The 22,078-nt window shown below is 43.7% G+C and overlaps 1 protein-coding gene across 3 annotated transcripts in view; it reads right to left on the reverse strand.

The window, feature by feature from the left end:
- Positions 1 to 1,480: 1,480 nt before the first annotated feature.
- igf1 (insulin-like growth factor 1) overlaps positions 1,481 to 22,078 on the reverse strand; it is a 22,473-nt gene continuing 1,875 nt past the window's right edge. For 2 of the 3 annotated variants that reach the window (XM_017715402.1, XM_017715404.2), the window contains exons 3-5: positions 6,532 to 6,713; positions 5,560 to 5,595; positions 1,481 to 4,744 (exon numbers count right to left, since the gene is read on the reverse strand). In XM_017715402.1, the coding sequence (XP_017570891.1) occupies positions 4,685 to 4,744; positions 5,560 to 5,595; positions 6,532 to 6,713 (278 nt within the window). In that variant the 3' untranslated portion in view covers positions 1,481 to 4,684. The remainder of the gene's footprint in view (positions 4,745 to 5,559; positions 5,596 to 6,531; positions 6,714 to 22,078) is intronic. The other variant, XM_017715403.1, reaches the window with a different exon arrangement.

The raw sequence follows: 22,078 nt of genomic DNA on the forward strand, positions 1-22,078 counted from the left end.
TAGTAATTGGACTGGATCTTGCGGCGAGAACACGGTTAGAGTTTTGTTGACGCTTCCCTTGCTAATTTGAAGCGAGTCAGGGAGGACGCGAGGCGTCTGAATCATCGATAGACTTCGCCAAACAATCAGTTATATCGCTGAAAGTGTCTAAACTCCTGATTGCAAGTCATTTAAAACTTGTCTTTGTCCAGATCAGGCTGCGTAAGGAGGGCAGAGCATGTTGTTTCACCACTTAACGCGTCCACTTTTTGTGTTTGGCTCCAGTTAGGGCACAAAGTTAAAGACCCCATGCCTTTTACGATACTAATCAGCACCCTGCTTTATGCAAGTGCAAGCCCACCACTGTGAGGCTTATAACAGATCCCTGGCATTCATTAGCAGTGAAAATATGGTTTTATCCATGTAACACTAATCTTCCCCCCGCCAAAATGACTGTGGGCAAAGCTGGGAAACAGAGAGCACTGAAATAGACCAAATGTCTATTTAAAAGGTCGTTTTAAAGACAATAGTGCATGTAAGTAGAAGAGGCTTGGAGCTTCAGTTTCAGGGTTTAGATCTAGGAACATTGTCCTCAGATGCACTCAGCACTCGGACAACTGCCCTAGACTGTCTGGAGAGGAGGCTGCTACTTGAGTCCTTCGTCTCTTGTATTTCAGAAGCACATTGGACACTGCTGCGCTCAAGTATGTTTTTAATTACCACTGCTACGTTGAACGACCACAATGATGAATGCTTGGTCTTATGCTTGGTGGTGGAGTTTCTTACTATGAAAACTGCACCTATTAAAATGTGACCATACATTGGTGTGCTGGATGAGGGATAGCCTAGAGCCTCTAGGGACTGGCTGCCAGGCTTACATTTCCATTGACTGAAGACGAAGGTGGATGGACGGGGCAGAAATGCCTACCATTCCGATACCGCGTTTTGCTTTCTCATGGTTCCTGATGACCCCAAAACTCTTAATTCTGGATTCTCGTCTCGCTTTTCAGGCTGTCATTTGTCTAATTGGGGCTAATAATCGATTCTGTATTAGTCAGAGGAGGAGATGGATGAAATAAGATTCGGAGTAGCTGGACCAGGTGCCTGCCAGCTGCCTGCTCCACATTTATAAACCATTATGTGTGCTGAAACTGAGCCAGGTGGCCAATTTATCTGTTTAAAAAAAAAAAAAAGGTTTAATTGTTCCACTACATATCCATTAAAAAGTGCTGTCAGCATACAAGAGCTCTGACCTGTCACTGCAGCCTTTCTCTGAAAAGCTGAACAGGCATGGAAAACCAACACTCTGATTTGTTTGCTTTGGTGGAACATGTCATTATTTAGAAAGTATCACTTCATCCTGTTATGACAGTGTAGGTTTTGAATGGTGAAAGGATCTGTGGTCAGAATTTGCCAGGGACATCCTTATCCTTATCCAGACCCCCACCCCCCCCCCCACGCCCACCCCCACCACCCCCCAGTAATTCACTCATTGAGACAGTTTGAATATCGACAAGTGGTTTATTCAGCAGGAATGGTGAAACAATCTGTCACTAATTTCCATATTGTATACAGAAGGCAGTTCAGCACCAGTCATGGAAGCTCACAATTAAAAAGAAAACGAAATTCTCGATGATAAAATCTACACGTCGTGACCAATTCCGTGTTCGTGTCGGTGTCTACAGCTACTCCTTTTATGTGGGAAGTGTTAAAGCATGATAACTGACAACAATAGCATTGCACTGTACAGTTTTTTGAAGCACCATCTCCATCAGTGAGAACCCTTACATTCTCTTAAATGCCAGATTTATGAGACTTTTTTTTTTTTTCTAGAGTCATGAGTTCTGTAATAGCCAGTCAACTTGGGGAATAAGCCTGCCTTATTCCACTTACAGTACAGGTTTAATAGGGCCGAATGGGCACCAAAAACACCCAAGGTAAAAGTAAAATTTGCAACGATCGGGGATTTTAGACTCCCAGATAGTCAAAATCTTTGGTATCGTAGTGAGGAGCTTGTATTTTGCTGCATAGCGTATTTGACTGTGTCAGCCCCAGACATGCTTGCATGTACACATAAGATATGAATATTGTGGCTGAATTGAGGCGACTGAATGGAGCTCTTTCAATATCTTACATTTATTGTCTCTGGTGTCTCTGCTAGCTGACATGACAATGCATTTGTATTTACCCACAAAGATAAAAGTACGAAACACAACAAATGGACTTGAAATTACGCTCTTGATTTTCTTGATCGGCTCTGGAAAGTCTACATGCTGCATAAATATCTGTAAATATCTATAATTTATTGCAAACAGTCCTTTATTGTAAACTACTTATTGTAAATGGAGTAAAATTCTCAAGCGGAATAGTTCACATAATAAAAGCGTACTGAAGCAGCGATTCCCTGGTGGGATCACTCGGGGCGCGTGTTACTTTTTGGAATGAATAATCTGTACGGGTTTCTGACTGAAAACATGACTACAAAGCAAGATTTCGTCCATCAACAAGATACTATTGCATATTAAGTGTGTTTTTCCGTGCCGGTTTGCATGATGACGGCGATGATGGCGTTCATTTCCTGACAAAACGTTGGTTAAGGTTAATAAATATGTGACAGGAAAGGTCAAAAATGCTTCTGAAACAACTCGCATGGTGCAAGGCATCACCTTTGCCAAGGAGATCTATGGCCAGCTGGTCAGCTAATATAGCTTCGTGGTGAGCCAGAAACTGATTCCAAAGAAAGAAGTGGTGAGAAGAAACTCTCAGTGTCTTACGCTTATCTACAATGAGCAAGAGGATAGTCTTGCACCATTTCCTTTCTCGATGCCAATATGTCATGTTCTGTGAAAGTCAGTGCCAAAAATTGACTACGAAAATGCCACGTGTAGGAAAAGCTACACTGGGATGTTTAAAACCGTGATAGTACTGGAATCTCAAAGTTCACAGTGTTTTCTGTCAAGTTATTTGGCATAGGGATCTCTACTGAGTCAAGACAACAATAATTTAAAACGGCAGAGAGAGAGAAAAAAAAAATAAAATAGCAACTAACCGTCTTCGGATCACGACATTAGTATTTTTTTCCCATGCATTCACAGATCTCACACAGCGCACACTACTACCTAACTGAAATACCTTAAAAATCAACAAAAAAAAGAACATTATTAGAATGGTGGCCACAAGGCTGTGCAAAAGGGAAGCCCTCCAACCTTCAGTTTAACAACCCACCCTCCCCAACTCCATCCCCAGGTCTGCTTTCAGCCAAACCCTTGCAATTAACTACAAAATAGCACCATTATACAGTGGGCAGAGTTCTTATATGGTTCTGGTATATGATGCCATCATGTATAATGACAGGAAACAAGAAAAGAAGAATGTGACGGTTAACATAAATAGGAATATTGGTTGATTACACAGTTACAGAGAGGACAGTGCGGTCAATGAGACGTGATCTCAGGTGCGGGAGAGCAATCGCTATGCACGGAGATTGTGAAGACATTTACATTGCGTTCACCATCTCCTGGAGAAGCCCCTTGGACTCTAAGAACTCTAAGAGGCTAAAAAGGTTCACCCGGGTTCTTCCCGACGAACGGCACACGCCTGCATACTGGGGAAAGGTTGGAACCAGTCCGAAGATGTTGAGGGAGCAGGGTTTAGTAGTGCTTGTGTGGGAACTGGTCTTGCACTTACAGATGCACATATAGCCATGATGGATTCGCTAAAATTGATATGTTTGCTCTCCTGTCGACAGCCTGTTATAGGAATTCCCTCGCACCGTGGCCTCTCTGGTGTATGTGGCATAAATGCTTCTGTAAATCTGCCCTTTTCGCTCATGCGGTCTGATGCATGTTATAGCAAAACAGTAATATCTCCTCCTTAAGCTAATAAGATAAATGAATGCAAGTTGTATTGATCATAGTGGTCTTTGTCAAAGTGGCCGTAGTCCATAGCCTTCGGTTAGGCCTTTGTTACAACCCCTTGTTTTCTGGTCTTGCACAAATAAAAGTGTTCGTCATGTGCAGTCATTGATTTTGTCCAGTGAGCGTAACATCTGTATCAACATTTTACCGTCCAGACAGCTCTCCGGTCATTCTGCTTAAGTTTTGGCTCGCCCAAGCCAAAGATATTCATCATCAATGGTAGAGCTTTTGCAATGGCCTGCACAGACAGCATCACTTTATTAAACGGGTAACGGACTGAAGCTTGCTCTGGCTGTAGTTTCTTTTGCACTGGATTTGAATTAATTGAGAAGGATTGTATGTATGTCTTTGCACACCCCCCCCCCCCCAACCCCCCACAGTGACCCCACTGGCTCAAACCAGTGGCCATCCTGCCATCCGACGGTCACAAAGTAGACTTTAAACAGTTTTGGTCAACGGAAAGTATCCAGCAGCTCTTTTGCAAGAAGTTACCCACAACCATGAGTTCAAGAACAGCTATTATTTTACTTTTTTTATCATCTAGTTTTGTTGCTTTGTCAGATTTGTTTTCATCCCTCCCCAGAATGGAATGGCGCAATGTATAAAATAGTCAAATTTTCTCTGTAGTTGCAAGGGGCTTTTGTACATAGAGCTCATCCTGTTTTTTGCTGTTCGAGTGAAGCGCTCCCCTGGAGGACCGAGTAAAGCTGCACTCTCTCCCTCTTCTCTGCTTTGCACTGTCCATCAGCTCCACTTGTCTTTCCGCTGCCGTTCCCTTCGCCGTCCCCTTACATTCTAAAGTTCCTCCCCCCGGCGTTCCCTCGGCTCGAGTTCTTCTGATGAACCTCCTGAAACAGAACGAGAGAGATCGGTGAGAGTTGGAGAGGGCGAGCGAGAGGTGTTACAGACACAAATCAAGGAGGCAGACCCAGAACAGGAAAACAGCTTTGGGGCTGAAGCTTCATCTTCCGTGCCTGTAACAACACAGCTGTTCGGTGGACGGGCTGTTATTTCCTTACAACCACCTCCACTGTCAAAGCAGCACATGCAATATTGTCCTCTGCCGCTGGAAGATTAATATGCATAATTCACGGGAACCAAAAATCCGATGCGGAAGAGCAGGCTGGCACACGATTCGGGGTGCAGAAATCGGAGGTGACGTGAGACCATGACGTATGGGAGCAGGACAGGGCCTACCGGGAGAGTGCCCGCAGGTCTACCACGAAAACCACTTAGCCTGTACTCCTGCTAATGGTTTTCTTTTTCAAGTGGGGTTGTAAAAAGAACTAGGGGAAACATTTAAATGGATGACACCCATTTGGGCAGAGGCAAAGAGAGAGAGCGAGAGAGAGAGAGAGAGAGAGAGAGAGAGAGAGAGAGAGAGGGATACAGTGTGTCCTTGCAGTAGAATGTTCTAGTCATGTCCTTCCAGAGTTGATGTGAGTTACTATACAGTAGTTGGACATTCAGTTCTGCAGAGGTGGACACTGAGTTCCGCGATGTGACTGCCATGCAAGCATTCCTTGAGATACGATCATGCCGATAAAAGGGTGCATGCTTCCAGGAGCAGTCGAATAGTCATATAAATGCTAACGTAGCTGTCATACAATTCTTTTCTCAAACTATTCTTCTCACTGTGGGCGCCCACACGGGGCCGACGTACCTTACACGATGGGTGGCTATGGCCAGACACGGATTTCTGCAGAACAAGAAAATTGCAGTCACTGAGGTCTTGTTGTGTGAAGTTGACCAGAGCTAGCTTTGCGCTGTCGTCGGAAGAAAACCTGGTATCTGATAGTAACTTTACAGGAAAAGGAAAAAACCGACTTTACTTTTAATGTAAGTCAATGGAACCAGAATTTTTTCCAAGTCATTTTGGGCCGTTTCCTGGGGTCCGTTCTTCATGAAATTAACACACGACGTAAAGAACAACAGGAGTTTTCAAATTATGTCAAAAACTGAAAAACGACCGAAATAGAGATACAAGGTTTTCTTCTCACAGCAGCGATTGGTGCGATAAGATAGTGAGAGCTGGTTTCATGTAAAAGACCCTATATGTGCTCTAGCTGTGACATTCGCCTAGTAGAAAAGGAAATAGGAGTGAATTATCAGTCGTGTGACTTAAACCCTGCTAGACAAAATGATGCAGACCAGAATGGCACAGCAAAACTAGCATGTCATCACAAAAAAATATGTATTACTGTTTTGCTACCTTTTTTTTTTTTTCTTTCGAGCCCAGATGATGTCATCCATTTCGTGATGAATGGACCAATAAAAATGCTCCAAAAATATTTGGAATAAAATCTCTTTGCCTGAACTTACATTTAAAGTGAAGAACACCTTTTTTCAGCAGTGATATGTTGTGTTTTGGTTGATGGTCATGCTGGGCGACCACCTTAACCAACACCAGACCAGCATAATCCAGCTTAAACCATAGAATTTATGCTAGTCTGTGCATTTTTCCGGCAGGGAATTCTGTCCTAAAATGCTCAAATACAGTGTAACCTTCAAAATCATACATACATTAACTCCTAACTACCTACAGCCCGCTTAAAGACTTCTAAAGAGAATAAGTGGCATCTTAAAAGAGTTTGCTTGGAATGTTCCTGCAGCATGTTCACGAATTTACGCTCACCTTCTGTGTTTTGGGGACGTCTGTATGCCGCTGCGCTCGTAGAGATCGTGGTGTTTTACCAGATTTGACTGGCGCACAATACATCTCGAGTCGCCGCAGCTCACAGCTCTGGAAGCAGCATTCGTCCACGATGCCACGGTTGTGTGTCCGCCGGGACGGAGGGCCATAACCTGTTGGCTTGCCTGGACAGACGAGAAAGAAATACAGAATCTCCTTAAATCCCCTTCAGGAGGAACATTGGGAGCCATAAATATAGCACACACTTAGAGGGGCAGTAATCTTAAATCTTTGTTTTAAGGACTCTTTTTTCTTAATGGCATGCTAAAATTCCTTTCTTTCCCAATGGCGCACTAGATGGATCCAGCTTTAGCAGCGAGGTCACGCACCTAATCCATTTTAATTCTGGAATTGTACCAACTCATGTAGGATAATAACTGCTTCCAAGGCAAGACAACGCAAAAGGCCGAACCTTTTAGTAGTAAACCATGGCACGCGGCCAGTGCATGGGTGCTATAAAGCTCGGTGCGGCAGCCAGACCGTAGCTCTTATTATTCCGATATACAGACAGCGTTAATGACATGGATTTCTCTAGTGTGAAATTTACAGGGTATCACTTTGCAGGAGCAGACCCTTTCTTGGCAGCTGCTAGCCCGTAAAAAGGTCACAGTCACCCAAATGTTGAGAATATCACGTTCTTCCGTTTCCGACCTGATATCTTTTACCGAGTCTCCGCATGAGGGAAGCCAAGTGCAGCCCCCTGGAGGAGCTCACTCAGTCTGCTGAGGAAACGGCGCTGCTCTACAGACTGCACCTGGCAACCCCACTAACCGCTGACTCGGGAAGAAACACCGCGTGGCAATTCGATTGTCTGCAACACAGTCGCAAAAGACCGCGGTGGAGCGAATACCTGCGACCGCTCTGTGGCAGGGCCTGTGGAATACCTGAAATGACTGTCTTGCTTCTCTAGGTTACATTTGTAGACAAGCAAACACGAAAGAGCCTCGTGAAATTGGCAGGGGTGTCGAATTGACCATCAGTATTTGCTATGGCCCACAGTCTCTAGTATATGGACCTCTCAAATGTCTCAGTCACTTAAGGATTTATGTAAAAGGGGTCCTTGAGGCATTGTACTTGCCTAGTCCCACCCGCACTTCCCCACCGCCACCCTATCGACCCCCTCCTGGTGGCCTTTATAAAATATCCCACTCTCCACTCGCAATTCCCTGCTCAACTAGAGCAATATAGCCCTGATAGGCTTTTCCCTGTTACCAAATAAAATAATAATAATTTAATATGGCATTTACAAGGAGGAAATGCCTTTCCCTTTCAGAGTTAATAGCTCTTGGCTCGTTGGGCTGCCAGCGCTGACAAAGTGCATTAACTTCTGCTCTGCACTTGCTGTATACTGACAACAGTGTTTTGGAAAGAGAGGCACTCTCATTCGGAAACAGATGCATCCCCACGGATTGCAGAACCCTTGGGTGCGCCTCTATGAGTTGACGGGGGCGCTATAAGACGAATGAATGAATGATTGAATGAATGAGCAAGAGAAGAAGGAATGAATGGAAACGTTTTCTGGAAGATGCATCTCCAGTAAGGGTGTAACGATTTCACTTTGCATTGAAAAATCTAATTCGAAACGATGCGCTGCCTCAGTCTCTTGTGCGGGTCTCTCATTTATCATCTTTTGTGGAAGCAACTCGGCATCTTGGTGCAACCAGTCAGGGTATAGTGGGCAGGGAGGGTGAGGGGCTTATGCCACGCACCCACAAATTATAATATTATTCTTTGGGGGTTTATATTTGTTAGTTGGGTGCATAATTAGACTTTGGCAAAGTAATTAACATTTTTAACATACAAAATAACAAATATCTAATTGAATCTTGAGCTCAGACAAGACAATACTGAGCCTGAAGGCCTATGTTAGTGTGCATGCTTGTAAGCTGAGCACAGGGTACAAATTGAGGCACTTTGTAGTTCTACAGTTACAGACTGTAGTCCATCTGTTTCTCTGATACTCTGTTACCCTGTTCTTCAGTGGTCAGGACCCCCATGGACCCTCACAGAGCAGGTACTATTTGGGTGGTGGGTCATTCTCAGCACTGCAGTAACACTGACGTGGTGGTGGTGTGTTAGCGTGTGTTGCGCTGGTCTGAGTGGATCAGACACAGCGGTGCTGGACTGAGAACCAAAAATAGCCAGCATCCTGTGACCACTGATGAAGGACTAGAGGATGACCAACACAAACTGTGCAGCAGCAAATCAGATATAAGTGTCTAATAGAGTGGACAGTGAGTGGACACAGCGTTACTGCAGTGCTGAGGATGACCCACCACCCAAATAATACCTGCTCTGTGGGGGTCCTGACCACTGAAGAATAGTGTGCAATGCATGCAATGTGTGCAGATAAACAGATGGACTACAGTCTGTGATTGTAGAGCTATAAACGTCACCTGATAAACTCGACAATGAGTGTAGATACAAGAAGATGGTTTTAATGTTATGGCTGACCGGTATATATACATATTTGCACACCTGATGCCACAGATATCACACCAGCTGTGGCTGTGGATTATAAAGGTTAGTGGACTACAAATTTAAAAAGCATAAAAAAGTCCATTTGTCCTTGCTGAACAAATATTCTTTGTGTTCTTTGGGGGGAAAAAAGGAGATGTTTCAAGCCCAAGCCTGTGATTATGCATTCAGACAGGTTGTCAGGAGCCAGCAGATTTGCTTTCTGGACGACTTTCTAAACATATCGGAAGTCTCCCAAATTAACGTCCGCTGTTTTCCTCGAAATAAGTCACACAATGCTACCACCCAGGCAGAGAGGAGAGAGAAATCACTGCATGCCCCAACATGCTCAACCATCATTATGAGGAACTTTTCCAGTGAGACATAATGAGCTAAAATTGGTCCCTGAGGTTTCTCAGTGATGCATTTCAAGGGATCACATTGTAATGCCTGTAAACAATGGGCAATTGTTGGAGCGTCGCAAGCGAAAAATGGCAGAAGGACGTCTTACGCTTAGAACCACAGTCAATTGAGGGAATGACAGATGATATGATTGAATGAGCTGTTTTGATGTTTTTCTTGTTTTTGGTTTCTGACATGTGGGGCAGATTAGTTACATCGTTTTTGTGCGTGCGCATGCGTTCATTCTGACCAAGGATATCTCTGTTGGCTTCTTTTACATTTGCTTTTACTACGGATTAAAGGCCGGCTGAGTCGATGTTTCAGTGCAAGGGCTTGAAGTAAACTCTAGATGCTAAACAGTGTAGCAAAGGGAATCAGCCGAGGTCTGAAAAATCTTCAGTGCAAGTAACATGACCACAGTAACAGCTACTTGCACTTGTTGAAATTAATCCCAGGTATTAAGATTGGTTGTACGTTAAGAGAGACAACTAACGATGAGTCAGCGTTTTTCCAACCGATTTTTGGACAGACTGAAACAATCATAAATTGTAAAGTCATTCACAACTCTGGCAGAAAAATCCACACCAGCTGTGAAAGCTGAGCACCACTTTTGGGTGGCTGACTTGGCTAACGTGCTGCTTCTACAGAACAGAGGTGAATCCTACCATTGGGCCCCTTGTTCGAGTCTCAGCTGCAGTGCATGGCCTTGGGTGCGCTCCACATTGTAATTGATGTATCAGTAAGTCAGGGCATCTGCTTGGTCACCCAGACAGTTTTAGGCGGCTTATTCCTCTCCCAGCTGTGTAAAGCTCCAAAAGTGCAAAACAGCTTCCAAAAGGGTCCAAAAGAACAGAAAGCACCATTAATTTCCTCACACTTTTTTGCAAGCTTGCAGTCTTTCAGATTGGTGGTGCTGCTGGGCCGCAGACCCACAAGAACCAGAGTTGGCTAAAGCTTTCTGAAAGTTGCTTCTCGTTGCCTGTGCAGGGCTGCCAAAATATTTCAGACCATTACTCTACTGAACCTGTTTCAGGGTCATGCTCCTCTATGAGCCAAAACATAGCAGAGTGGTGGGCCTGCATGCAGCAGCCCGGACGTTGAGTTGACTGGGCACTGCACGGCATGCATGGTCTATACCGTTCTGACGGGCTTCTGGAAGAAGCATCCCAATCCCTATTCCAGAGTGGCACAGTTAGGAGCTGAATTTTACTGCCTCGCTGTGGTTAATAAAAAACAGTGGATTCTTGGACCAGGCATGAGTACACTGCCTGTGGAGTGTCAGGGAGTTTATGGTGCATCTGGGACCACAAAAGCTGCTATAGACCTGGAAACTACCTCTTTATCACTGGCACCACAAAAGCTTTATAGCCAAAGAAAATCCCTTCCCACTTTCTGACACTCTGCCACGATTTCTTATGCAATTTGAGTCCAGTGCTTTTGGGGCGACTGTAGATCAGTCGCTTACGTCTGCATCCTGAGGCTATGGCAGCAATCAGAAGGACCAAGAACGCCACAAACGTGAAGTCTTTAACAAGTGCGTCATGGTTTAGCAGCTCAGTTTATGGAGACTATTAACCGTCAATTATGATTCTCGACAGTGAGGACAAAATCCAAGTCTGGGTGTTTTCACTGGCTTAAGCCGCTCATCTTGGCGGACCCGCGGCTCGGCCTTTGATGAGACACCTCTTTGTTCGCTTCACCCCGTGACTCAAAGTGTTCATTTCGGGCCTAGCATGAAAAATGACACCTTCGCTTTTTTCACGGAATAGAGGCGCACACAGGAGGTCTTTATGCGGTGCTTTCTGCTCAAGTTCAGAGTATGGCTAGGAGGAGGAGGAGGAGGAGAAGGAGGGGGGGGGGGGCAAAGGGGGCATCCTAATCATCTTGTAATCCCCCATAATCCCCTGCTGCTCTGGGACAAGAGCCGAATCTGTGAGTGTGTGTGAGTGTGAGTGGGTGGGTGATTTGCTGTTTACACGTTTCCTCTTCCTTGCTGCGGTTGTTTCCAAGATAACGGCGAACAAGGCTGGAAAAAGAAATCGTTCCTTACTGCATATGTCCTGGCCTCCTTTATGTGTAGCTAGTGGCTACTTCTTTGATCCAGTGCCATCAACGGCTTGTCGCTACTATTTTATTTTATTGACTAATAAAATAGTCACCCTTCATTTTTTACTCCGATGGAAATTTCCACTTTCTCCTGGCCTAAAAAAAATGAGGATGTGGGGCATATCTGGAGGAGTGCGATGGTGGAAATCTCAGACCTGCTCCCTTGAACTCGAGAAGAAAGAAAATATCAATTCAACGATCTCTAAATCCGGAGGTCCTTTTATTAAAGAGTTCAGGTTTGTTGTTTTGAATGAGCACCAAAGAGCCCCCCCCACCCCACCCCCCCACACCAAAACCCACACTTCTGATGATCTTGATGTCTCTTCCCAAGATCCTCTCTCCAATCCTCAAACAGCAGACCATCAAAGATGAGTCTTCTTGCTTAGATATTACAAAGACAACTGAGAATTTCTAGGTCAGGCTAATAATTGGAAAAACTGACTACTTCGTGGACCTCTACTTCCCTTCTCTTCTGCTTCTCTCTCTCTCTCTCTGCTTCTCTCTTTCTCAAGGCAGCATTCTGTTTCAATAAACACTTTTTTTTCTTTAGGGTAATATTTCTCTTTTCTTTCAAGGGACTCATGAAACTCAAGGAGCTACTGCCTTCCTGACATGAATCAAATGGACTGGTACATGTATGGAATGGCCAATATCACTGCATTAGTGTCAGTGGACAGATTGCTATCATGGACCTGCCAAATTCAACATAGCAGGTTGCTTGCACGTGTGAGCGTATGTGTGAGAGACGAGGAGAGCGCATTGATGGAGAATGAGGGCTGGGGGTGACCACAAAGCAAACCAAGCTGTCACTCACTCCCAGGTGTAAGAACGAACACACCGAAGATGGATTCTCCAGATATTATTCCACACGAGTCACTGCCACACACATGGAGACACATACTTTCCACTGAGGCTGCAGCGTTTAGTCTACCTTATCTACGTTTCAGGATCAATGTGTTTCTCGCTTAAAGGAATATTCCGGAATTTTTCTAAAGTTGCTTAAGATTTTGGCGCATCCATTCCGCTTCCATGGCAACCATGGGGCTCTGAACAACACGGCAGCATTGCTGATGTAACTCTAATATTTGTGCTATTTTTTTCATCTTGAGATAAAGATCAAAATGTAGGTAATGACTGATAATGACTATCCTGGGATTATTCTACTGTTTCATGCACATTACCTTATGTAAGTAGTGAAGGGTCTCTGTGCATTGCTTAACTACTTCAGCCCCTTCCTTCTCTTCAGCTGCAGGAACTCATAGTCGAAGCTAAGAAATGGTACAACCCCAATTCCAATGAAGTTGGGACTAAATAAAAACAGAATACGATGATTTGCAAATCCTTTTCAACCTACAATCAGTTGAATACACTACAAAGACGAGATATTTAATGTTCATACGGATAAACTTTATTGTTTTTTGCAAATATTCACTCATTTTGAATTTGATGCCTGCAACACGTTCCAAAGAAGTTGGGACAGGGGCAACAAAAGACTGGGAAAGTTGAGGAATGCTCAAAAAACACCTGTTTGGAACATTTCACAGGTGAACAGGTTAATTGGAAACAGGTGAGTGTCATGATTGGGTATTAAGGGAGCATCCCTGAAAGGCTCAGTCGTTCACAAGCAAGGACGGGGCGAGATTCACTACTTTGTGAAGAACTGCGTGAGCAAATAGTCCAACAGTTTAAGAACAACGTTTCTCAACGTGCAACTGCAGGAATTTAGGGATTTCATCATCTACAGTCCATAATATCATCAAAAGATTCAGAGAATCTGGAGAAATCTCTGCAGGTAAGCGGCAAGGCAGAAAACCAACATTGAATGCCCGTGACCTTCGATCCCTCAGGCGGCACTGCATTAAAAACCCACATCATTCTGTAATGGATATTCCGACATGGACTCAGGAACACTTCGGAAAACCACTGTCAGTGAACTCGCTCCATCTACAAGTGCAGGTTAAAACTCTGCCATGCAAAGCGAAGCCAGATATCAACAACACCCAGAAACGCCGCCGGCTTCTCTGGGCCGAGCTCATCTGAGATGGACTGATGCAGAGTGGAAAAGTGTCCTGTGGTCTGACGCGTCCACATTTCACACTGTTTTTGGAAATCATGAACGTCGTGTCCTCCGGGCCAAAGAGGAAAAGGACTGTGGGGATTGTTATCAGCGCAAAGTTCAAAAGCCAGCATCTCTGATGGTGTGGGGGGGTGTTAGTGCCCATGGCAGGGGTAACTGGCACATCTGTGAAGGCACCATTAATGCTTAAAGGTACATACAGGTTTTGGAGCAACATCTGCTGCCATCCAAGCAGCGTCTTTTTCAGGGACGTCCTGCTTATTTCAGCAAGACGATGCCAAGCCACATTCTGCACGTGTTACAACAGCGTGGCTTCGTAGTAAAAGAGTGCGGGTACTAGACTGGCCTGCCTGCAGTCCAGACCATCTCCCACTGAAAATGTGTGGCACATTATGAAGCGCAAAATACGACAGCGGAGCCCCCGGACTGCTGAGCAGCTGAAGCTGGACATCAAGCAGGAATGGGAAAGAATTCCACCTACAAAGCTTCAACAATCAGTGTCCTCAGTTCCCAAACGCTTATTGAGTGTTGTTAAAAGGAAAGGTGATGTAACACAGTGGGAAACACGCCCCTGTCCCAACTTCTTTGGATGTGTTGCAGGCATCAAATTCAAAATGAGTGAATATTTGCAAAAAACAATTAAATTTATCCGTTTGAACATTAAATATCTCGTCTTTGTAGTGTATTCAATTGATTATAGGTTGAAAAGGATTTGCAAATCATCATATTCTGTTTTTATTTATGTTTTACACAACGTCCCACCTTCATTGGAATTGGGGTTGTAAATTAGGGGTCCCAAAACTTTGGGTAAATACACATTTGTGGACATTAGTTGCTTTCAAGTCACCCATCACTGCCACACTCATACAATGTCTAAATTCCACAGAAAAACACTGACCACTTAGAATGAGAGGCCCTGGAGAGCTGCACATGAGGCTAAGGTCACCATGCCCAATACCAAACATCTGCTAGAGAGGTACAAAGCCCCCCAGCATTGGGCTATAGAGCAGTGGAGCTGTGTTCTCTACTGTTAGGATAAGTTGGAGTGGCATTTCTGATCCAGAACTAGAAATATTAATCCCTGGAAAGCTGGGACACTATATGAAAGCCTTGATTTGTAAACCCCCTTTGACCTGTATTTAACCAAAAACAATACAAATACAAAATCATGTTTCATCTACTATCAACTTTTTTTTGTTTGTTTATAAGTATGCACCCATTATGAAACTGACACCTGTAACACATTCCAAAAAGTTGGCACAGGCAAATTAATAACTACAAATGTGGTGAGATGCTCAAAAAACCATCTTAAACAGGTGATGCATGCTTGGGAATAAAAGGAATATCCAAGAAAGGCCGAGTCCTTTAAAAGCAAGTTAAGACTGTACAGCGGAAGCCATATGACAACAAAGGCCAGAAACACAGTTGACTTCTCTGATTTTGCACTGCTCAGTGATAACATGTGTAGTGGTCTTTCAAATTATTCATAGAAATAAAAGACATTGTGTTCTCTGGGTCAATGAGGTAAAGGTCCCACCAGATTGTTACCAGTGTAAAGTTAAAAAAGCCAGGGCCTGCAATTGTATGGGGGCGGTGCGGGGTGTTAGTGGGTAACTTGCATATCTGTGAGGGCTTTTTTTTTAATGCCTAAACATTTATACACCTTTAGAGGCTGCCTTTTAGACAACGTCTTTTTCAGGGAAGACAAACTCCTTGACTTCAGACAAAACAATGAGCAGGTGAATGCTGGCTTGCATCACATACTTAGTGTAAGGAATTAAATTAGCCATTTACATAGCTAAACTGATTTAGCTCTGGTTTCTCTCTCTTTGAATGAAGATAAACACAAGCAACTCTCTGCTGTATGATGGAACCATGACTCAGAGGACAATGTGTCTATGATAGCAAGACCATTTTGGTTAAATGACTGAATTCCTGAAAATGTAATTCTTATGTAAACAATACTTTTTGAATGTAACACGTTAAGAATATCATCGTAAGTAGTCATATCAAAACATACATTACATTTGGGCCCATTGGTGGTAAATAACTGATATAGCTTACTTTCTGCTACCTTGAACTAAATCTCCCATGCACTAAAGTCTTCTAATATGGTCTGCCTTATGGTGCTAGTAACTGATTCTAAAGATCCTAAAGATATTTGACCTGATCACTGACCAAAGTCAGATTTAAAAAAGCTAGTAAAGTCAAGAAAAATCTGTCTTCTCTGCCTGATCAGGACTTTAGAAGCCATTTCTGCCAGTGTCTGCTTTTCTTTTCTGGTAGACGTAGATCTTTGAATGAGATAATGGACTTATGTTCAGCTGGGAGTTATTGTAGTAGCCGTGATGGTGAAGACGGTTATGCTTGCCAACAAACCGCTCTCACTGTCTTTGAGCAAGATACAGCCATTTACACTGATTAAAAACATGAACAGCCAATTCTTTTTGAAAACTGAGAAAATAGCCATTAGAAATTGGCTAGGTTGGGTCTCTTATTCAGCATGGGGATTTCTATCCATCAGTTTCATATTATCGCTATTAGATGATTGTTTGCTGAGCTTACAGCACCTCCCATGCTTGTATGCACTGTTCATATTCACAATCAGAGTCATGCAATCAGCTGGAACAGACAGTACACGGTACATGATAATCTATATAGAGGAAATTTATGCTTAAATGCATTTTCTCATATGAGTAATGCTAACACTGTTCTTATAAAGTCAGTAACTGTAATGTGAATACAAGGATTTTACAGGCCCTGGGGCCCACTGGCACGCCCAAAGTTATATTACACACATTTTATAACCTATGAATAGCTCCATTAGTTAGCATTGAGGTCCCTGTAGTTACTGAATAATAAGCCTTTATATGAAATAAACCTGGATTTTTAAGGGATTAAACTACCTAATTACAGGGAAAAGTAATTCCCTAACTGTAACGCATTACTTTGTACCACGTTCACTCCAACATTGATCCCACACAACTCAAGTCTAACCAAGTAAAAAAGGGCAAAAAACTCAATTTAAAATGACAATAAATGCCATTGGCAGATAATAGTACATTTTTGCAGGACACGTGGAAAAAATATGAATAAAATTAATGAACCTCCTCTTTAAACAATAATGAAGCTATCTCCATGACCTGAGGGTGTGAGTGTGTGTGGGGGTCCCATGTTAACAGGTACCGAGATTAGTGTGTGAGTAGCACAGTCTAGGCTTTGGATTCGGCCTCAGTCTATCAGCACTATACGAGATGGTCACATGCTTATGGCTGGACAAGTTCCTGACCTGGTTTAGTTATTAAGTCGGGGCTCTAGGTTTTTTGTGCTGCGGTCCTATCCCACTCTTTTCAGCATGTGGTAATGATGCAACAATTTCACAGAAAGTTCAGATTACCGTAAATGTGTTTGCTTTGGACTCGATTCAGACAAAAACAAACCCTCGGTCATCGATAGGCCATAAAGGATCTGGCTGACTCCTTTTTTTTTTGACCACCAAAAGCCCCAGTGCTGTTGACAGAAAAGTAACTTCCCTTTTCCGTTTGAACTTCATTGAGCTTTGCCTTCTTTTTTCATTAGGCCTGGGAAATGAATCTCTTTAGTACCTGTGTATTTCCACTTGTCAAAATATTAAGCCGTGTGTCAAGATCGTGGCCTAAAACATTCACACCTCCTCAATTCATTCAGTTCATAAATTTATCATCAGGTGCTTAAAAATGTTCAGCACTGAACAACTACTAGGGAAGTCTTTAAGGGTCTCAAGTCAGACATAATTTATTCCGCTGTCACCTGGCAGCATGCTAACGTCAATGGAACATTTGATTTTATTGTCATTCCGCTAACATTTGCTTCAGTTTCTGATTTCCCTTTTTTACTGTGAGCGTATATGGATTTTTTTCTGAGAACCGGTGACAAGGCTTGTAGTAATGTGTTGTAATCTGTAGGTGGCAGCAGCTTTGAAACCACTATGAGTCTTAAAGCCTTTTGGTAAATTAACTGCTCACAGTATGTACACAACACTGACCATGCACGAGTTGGGACCATGCCTTCAGCGTACGTGATAGTATGAGGGGAGACTGATTGAGGGAGGCGAGAGAACTCTGAGAACTTGGGCTGGGGGTCTGGGCAGCTTCTGCATTGAGTTAGAAGACCAGATCCACCGTCCCCATTTTTGAACTGTGGTAGGAGTAACATGGGACTAATGAACAGGGAGGAGATGGGGTGGTGGTGGGGAGTGCAAACACTTCACTACGGGAAATGGAAGGTTTCAGGTCATCCCCCCAAATTCCAGCTGCTCTGGAACTCCATTTAGTTCCAGTTAAGCAAAATGTGCTGATTTTGCAGCGTGACAAAAAAACTACACTTTTAAAAAGATTGTTCTTGAAGAGTTCTTCTCAAGAATCATGAGTTATCTATAAAACCAATTCAGGGTGTTGTATATGGCTCTGTATGGAACATTTTTGAAAACAGTTGCAACCTTGACATCATAACAGTAGAAGAACCCTTTCCGGTGCTATATAGAACCATGTACAACACATTCTCCATCTGTCCGAAGAACCGTTTCACCATTCACTGTTTCACCATGCAAAGAAAAACTGAAGCAAGCAATGGTTCTATACACACCTAATGGTTCTACCTTCACTGAAGAACACTTGACCAATCATCTTTTCTAAGACTGTATGTTCCCATTTAAAAGTACAGGCTTTTGCACAAGGAACCGGGATGCATCGTGTTTTGGTATAATATTTTAGTCATTCCAAAGTCTGTTATTATGGTCCTAAAACTCACCCTTCATGCTGCAGTGATTACTAATGGGGTTTTCAATAGATGCACCAGATTGGCTCCTTAAAGGAAATCATAATACGGCCCTGTGACCCGAAGGTTGCCAGTTCGATGCCCAGTGCCGACAGTCCATGAGCAAGACACCTAACCCAACTGCTCCCTGGGTGTTGTGGATAGGGCTGCCCCCCTATTGTGCTCACTGCCCCCTAGTGTGTGTGTGCTCACTAGTGTGTATGTGGTGTTTCACTTTATGGATGGGTTAACTGCGGAGGTGAAATTTCCCCGTTTGTGAGATTAAAAAGTGTCACTTATTACTGGTTAATATTAAAAGCAAGGATTTTGTTTGCTATCTTGTTGCTTTTAAATGGTAAATTACGTAACATATCTTGTTTAATATAATGAGCAAAATGAACTAACAGTGTAAAAAAAGCTCAACTTCCACCCCTAAAAGCCCAGGACTTTTACTTACTAAGGCTTATTATTCAGTAACTACAGGCACTTCAATGCGGACTGGCTGAGCTATTCTTAGGTTATAGAAGTGTATAATAAAACTTTGGGCCCTGACCAGTCCAGCGTTAGCATCTGAATCCAGATTAAGCGAAACTGCTCTGATTGCCTGTGGCTATCAAACATGAAGAGATGTCTTGCCTCTTCCTTGAACACCCACTAAACGTGGCTTGTCTTTCTAGCATAAGACAGTGAAGCATCAGCCACAGAAGCTGTTTCACTTACAATGCTGTACTTTACATCGCTGTGTATGGAAACACCTGCACACTCACATGATTTGTGAGACCTGGCCGGTTATTTGCTAGAAGAAATGTCTAACTTGAGTTTCCCTCAGCATGGGAGAGGTATTTCTGAGGTATTAAGAGTAACTAGTCACACTCCTGCTGTATTTTCCATAGGTGTGGTACACAAGTGCAGCTCATAAGAGAGAAACACTGTAACTTCAGAACAAACCGTTCTGCAGTTTGTAATATTAGTTCAGACCCTTTTTCAATCTTTGGAACGATCTATCACTCACAGTTCCTTGCATAATATTACATCTTGCACCTGTCTTACATTTCAATACGATACAAACTGTCCTAGAACAGAATTCCAGTGACTCCCAGTCCAGTCATTGATTAATCTTTGCCACAGTTTTTGTTCCATTCTAGCAGTCAGGCTTCTACATCCACTGATTAGCTGAATCAGGTGGAAGCAGAAATGGACAACATGCATGTATGGCCATTGCACTACTTAGTGAACCTAGACAGGGTCCAGTTCTACAGTCTGGACCTCTAGTTGTTCCTGAGTGGGAGAACACCTCAGTGATCACCTCAGTCCAAGGCCAGCCTCCATTCTTTCAATGGAAAAAGGGAGATTTAAGCCTTGGAACCGAAGTAAAAGTATTTCTTTGGGTGGCTCGCTGTTTTCTACTGGAAAATGTTCCATATAATAGTTACTTTCTCTCCCCTCAATCATTCACTGACTGTCAGCACAATTTGAGCCCCATCCTGTGAGAAGCTGAGCTGCATGCGAGTACAAGCATCGATCTATTCTTCCTTTATTTTCTAACGTTCCTCTTTGCCTTTGAACATCCTGTTATGACATACGAGTGCATCAGTTTCCTCAAAGCAAAGTAGTGCTGAGGTTGTCTTAACCATCAGAGGATAATCCACACCAGTTGGCACCAACCCTGATCCTACAGATCTACCTTCCTGCAGAGTCCTGTTCCATCAACAATCTGCCACACCAGCCCAGCAAATGAACTTCCTGCAGAGTTTAGTTCTAACCTGTATCCAGCTGCCCCACCCCTTATTTAACTCTAATGCATCAGATCCACCCAATCAGGGACTTGGGAAGAGGTTGATAAGCTGGAGCGGGTGCGGCAAATTGTGGTTGGAATCAGGATTTACAGGAAGTTAGATCTCCAGGACCAGGGTTGGAGACCGCTGACCTAATCTCTCTGGAAAGGTTGGTGACATTCTCCAGGTGCCAAAAAGGGTGCTTTGGAATGATGGCACTGAAGAGTGGTCACCAACCCTGGTCCTGGAGATCACCCTTCTGCAGAGTCTTATTCCAACCACAAACTGTTACACATTCTCCAGCTAACTGGGGCAGTCTTGGACTGGAGGTTAGGGAACCATCCCTGTGACCAGAAGGTCGCCGGTTTGATCTGACATCTTGTGACTGAAGTAACCCCAAGCTGCTCCCCGGGTGCTGCGGATAGGGCTGCCCACCACTCCGGGCAAGTGTGCTCACTGCCCTCTAGTGTGTGTGCTCACTAGTGTGTATGTGGTGTTTCACTGCACGGACGGGTTAAGCGCCGAGGTGAAATTTCCCCATTGTAGGACTAATAAGGGTCACCTAATCTAAATTAATCACTTAATTAATTGAGTTTTTCATACGTTTTCAATTGGCTGGATCATTTGTATTCAGAATTAGGTAAAGCAGCTGCAGGTAGGAACTAAACTCCTCAGCAAAATTTATCTCCAAGATGAGGCTGGTGACACTCTACAGGTTCCAACAAAGGTTCTTTGAAGTGAAGCCATTGAGCATCAACCAAGGTCTTGATACCTTCTAATGGAGTCTAGTTCCAACTACAAATTGTCCAACCTCGCCCCAACTTTAAAAAAAAAAGTTCTTCAGACATTCTTGATTGGCTGATGCATTAACACTAAGTGGGGTCTTAAGTGCTAGTGGGTCTTAAACTGTGCAGGAAAGTAGATCTTCAGTAAACTGATCACTGCCATAGAAGAGACACTTTTGGTGACCATTTTTGTGAGTGATAATTGAAGTTCCACAGAATGTCAAGGTTGAATTTTCTTCTAGAGAATCATACAAGCCAAGAACCATTTGAGTCATTATGACTGGTCCTGGAGATCTATCTGCAGAGCCTAGTTCCAACCACAATTTCCCATACTTGCTCCAGCTAATTAATCTCTTCCCCAGCCCCTAATTGGCTGGATCAGATGTATTAGAGTTAAGCACAGGGTTGGGCAGCTTATAGGATACAGGTTGGAACCAAACTCTGGAGGAAGGTCTCCAGGACCAGGGTTGGAGATCACTGCCATAGAGTCTAGTTTCAATCACAGTCTGTCACACCTGCTCCAGGTAACTGCCATCTTCAGAAGGCTTTGACTGGTTAGAACTAAACTCTGCAAGACAGAAGCTCTCCAGGATGAGTGTTGGTGAGAACATCGTGTTAACTATAGGAAGAGCAGCAGCATCCAGCCCTGGTCGTGGAGGACCTTCCTGCAGAGTTTAGTTCCAGCTTGTGTCCAGTCAGCTGCCCTCCCCCTTAATGAACTCTAATACATCTGATCCAGCCAATCAGGGGCTTGGGAAGAGTTTGATTAGCTGAAAGCAGATCTCCAGGACCAGGGTTGGAGACCCTGAATTAGAAGGTGGCTCGAGTAGCATTCCCTATTCCTTTCATTCTCTCTGGATCTGCAGCTCACTAAACATTTACTGGCGTTTGAATGCCATGAGTACCAAACGAGCAGCAGGGCAAACGAAGGACGAGGAAAGAGGAAGCAGTTTGGAAAGAAAGTGGAAAGCAAGGAATTTATTTATGAGGCTCCCATTAGTGCTTTGGGGAAGGAGAGAGAGGAGAGAGAGGAGAGGGGAGAGGGGAGAGGGGTAAAAGGGGGGAGGGGAGTGCAAGAGCAGCGAAGCCTTTAT

The sequence above is a fragment of the Pygocentrus nattereri genome, chromosome 1, assembly GCF_015220715.1.
Source record: "Pygocentrus nattereri isolate fPygNat1 chromosome 1, fPygNat1.pri, whole genome shotgun sequence".
NCBI lineage: Eukaryota > Metazoa > Chordata > Actinopteri > Characiformes > Serrasalmidae > Pygocentrus > Pygocentrus nattereri.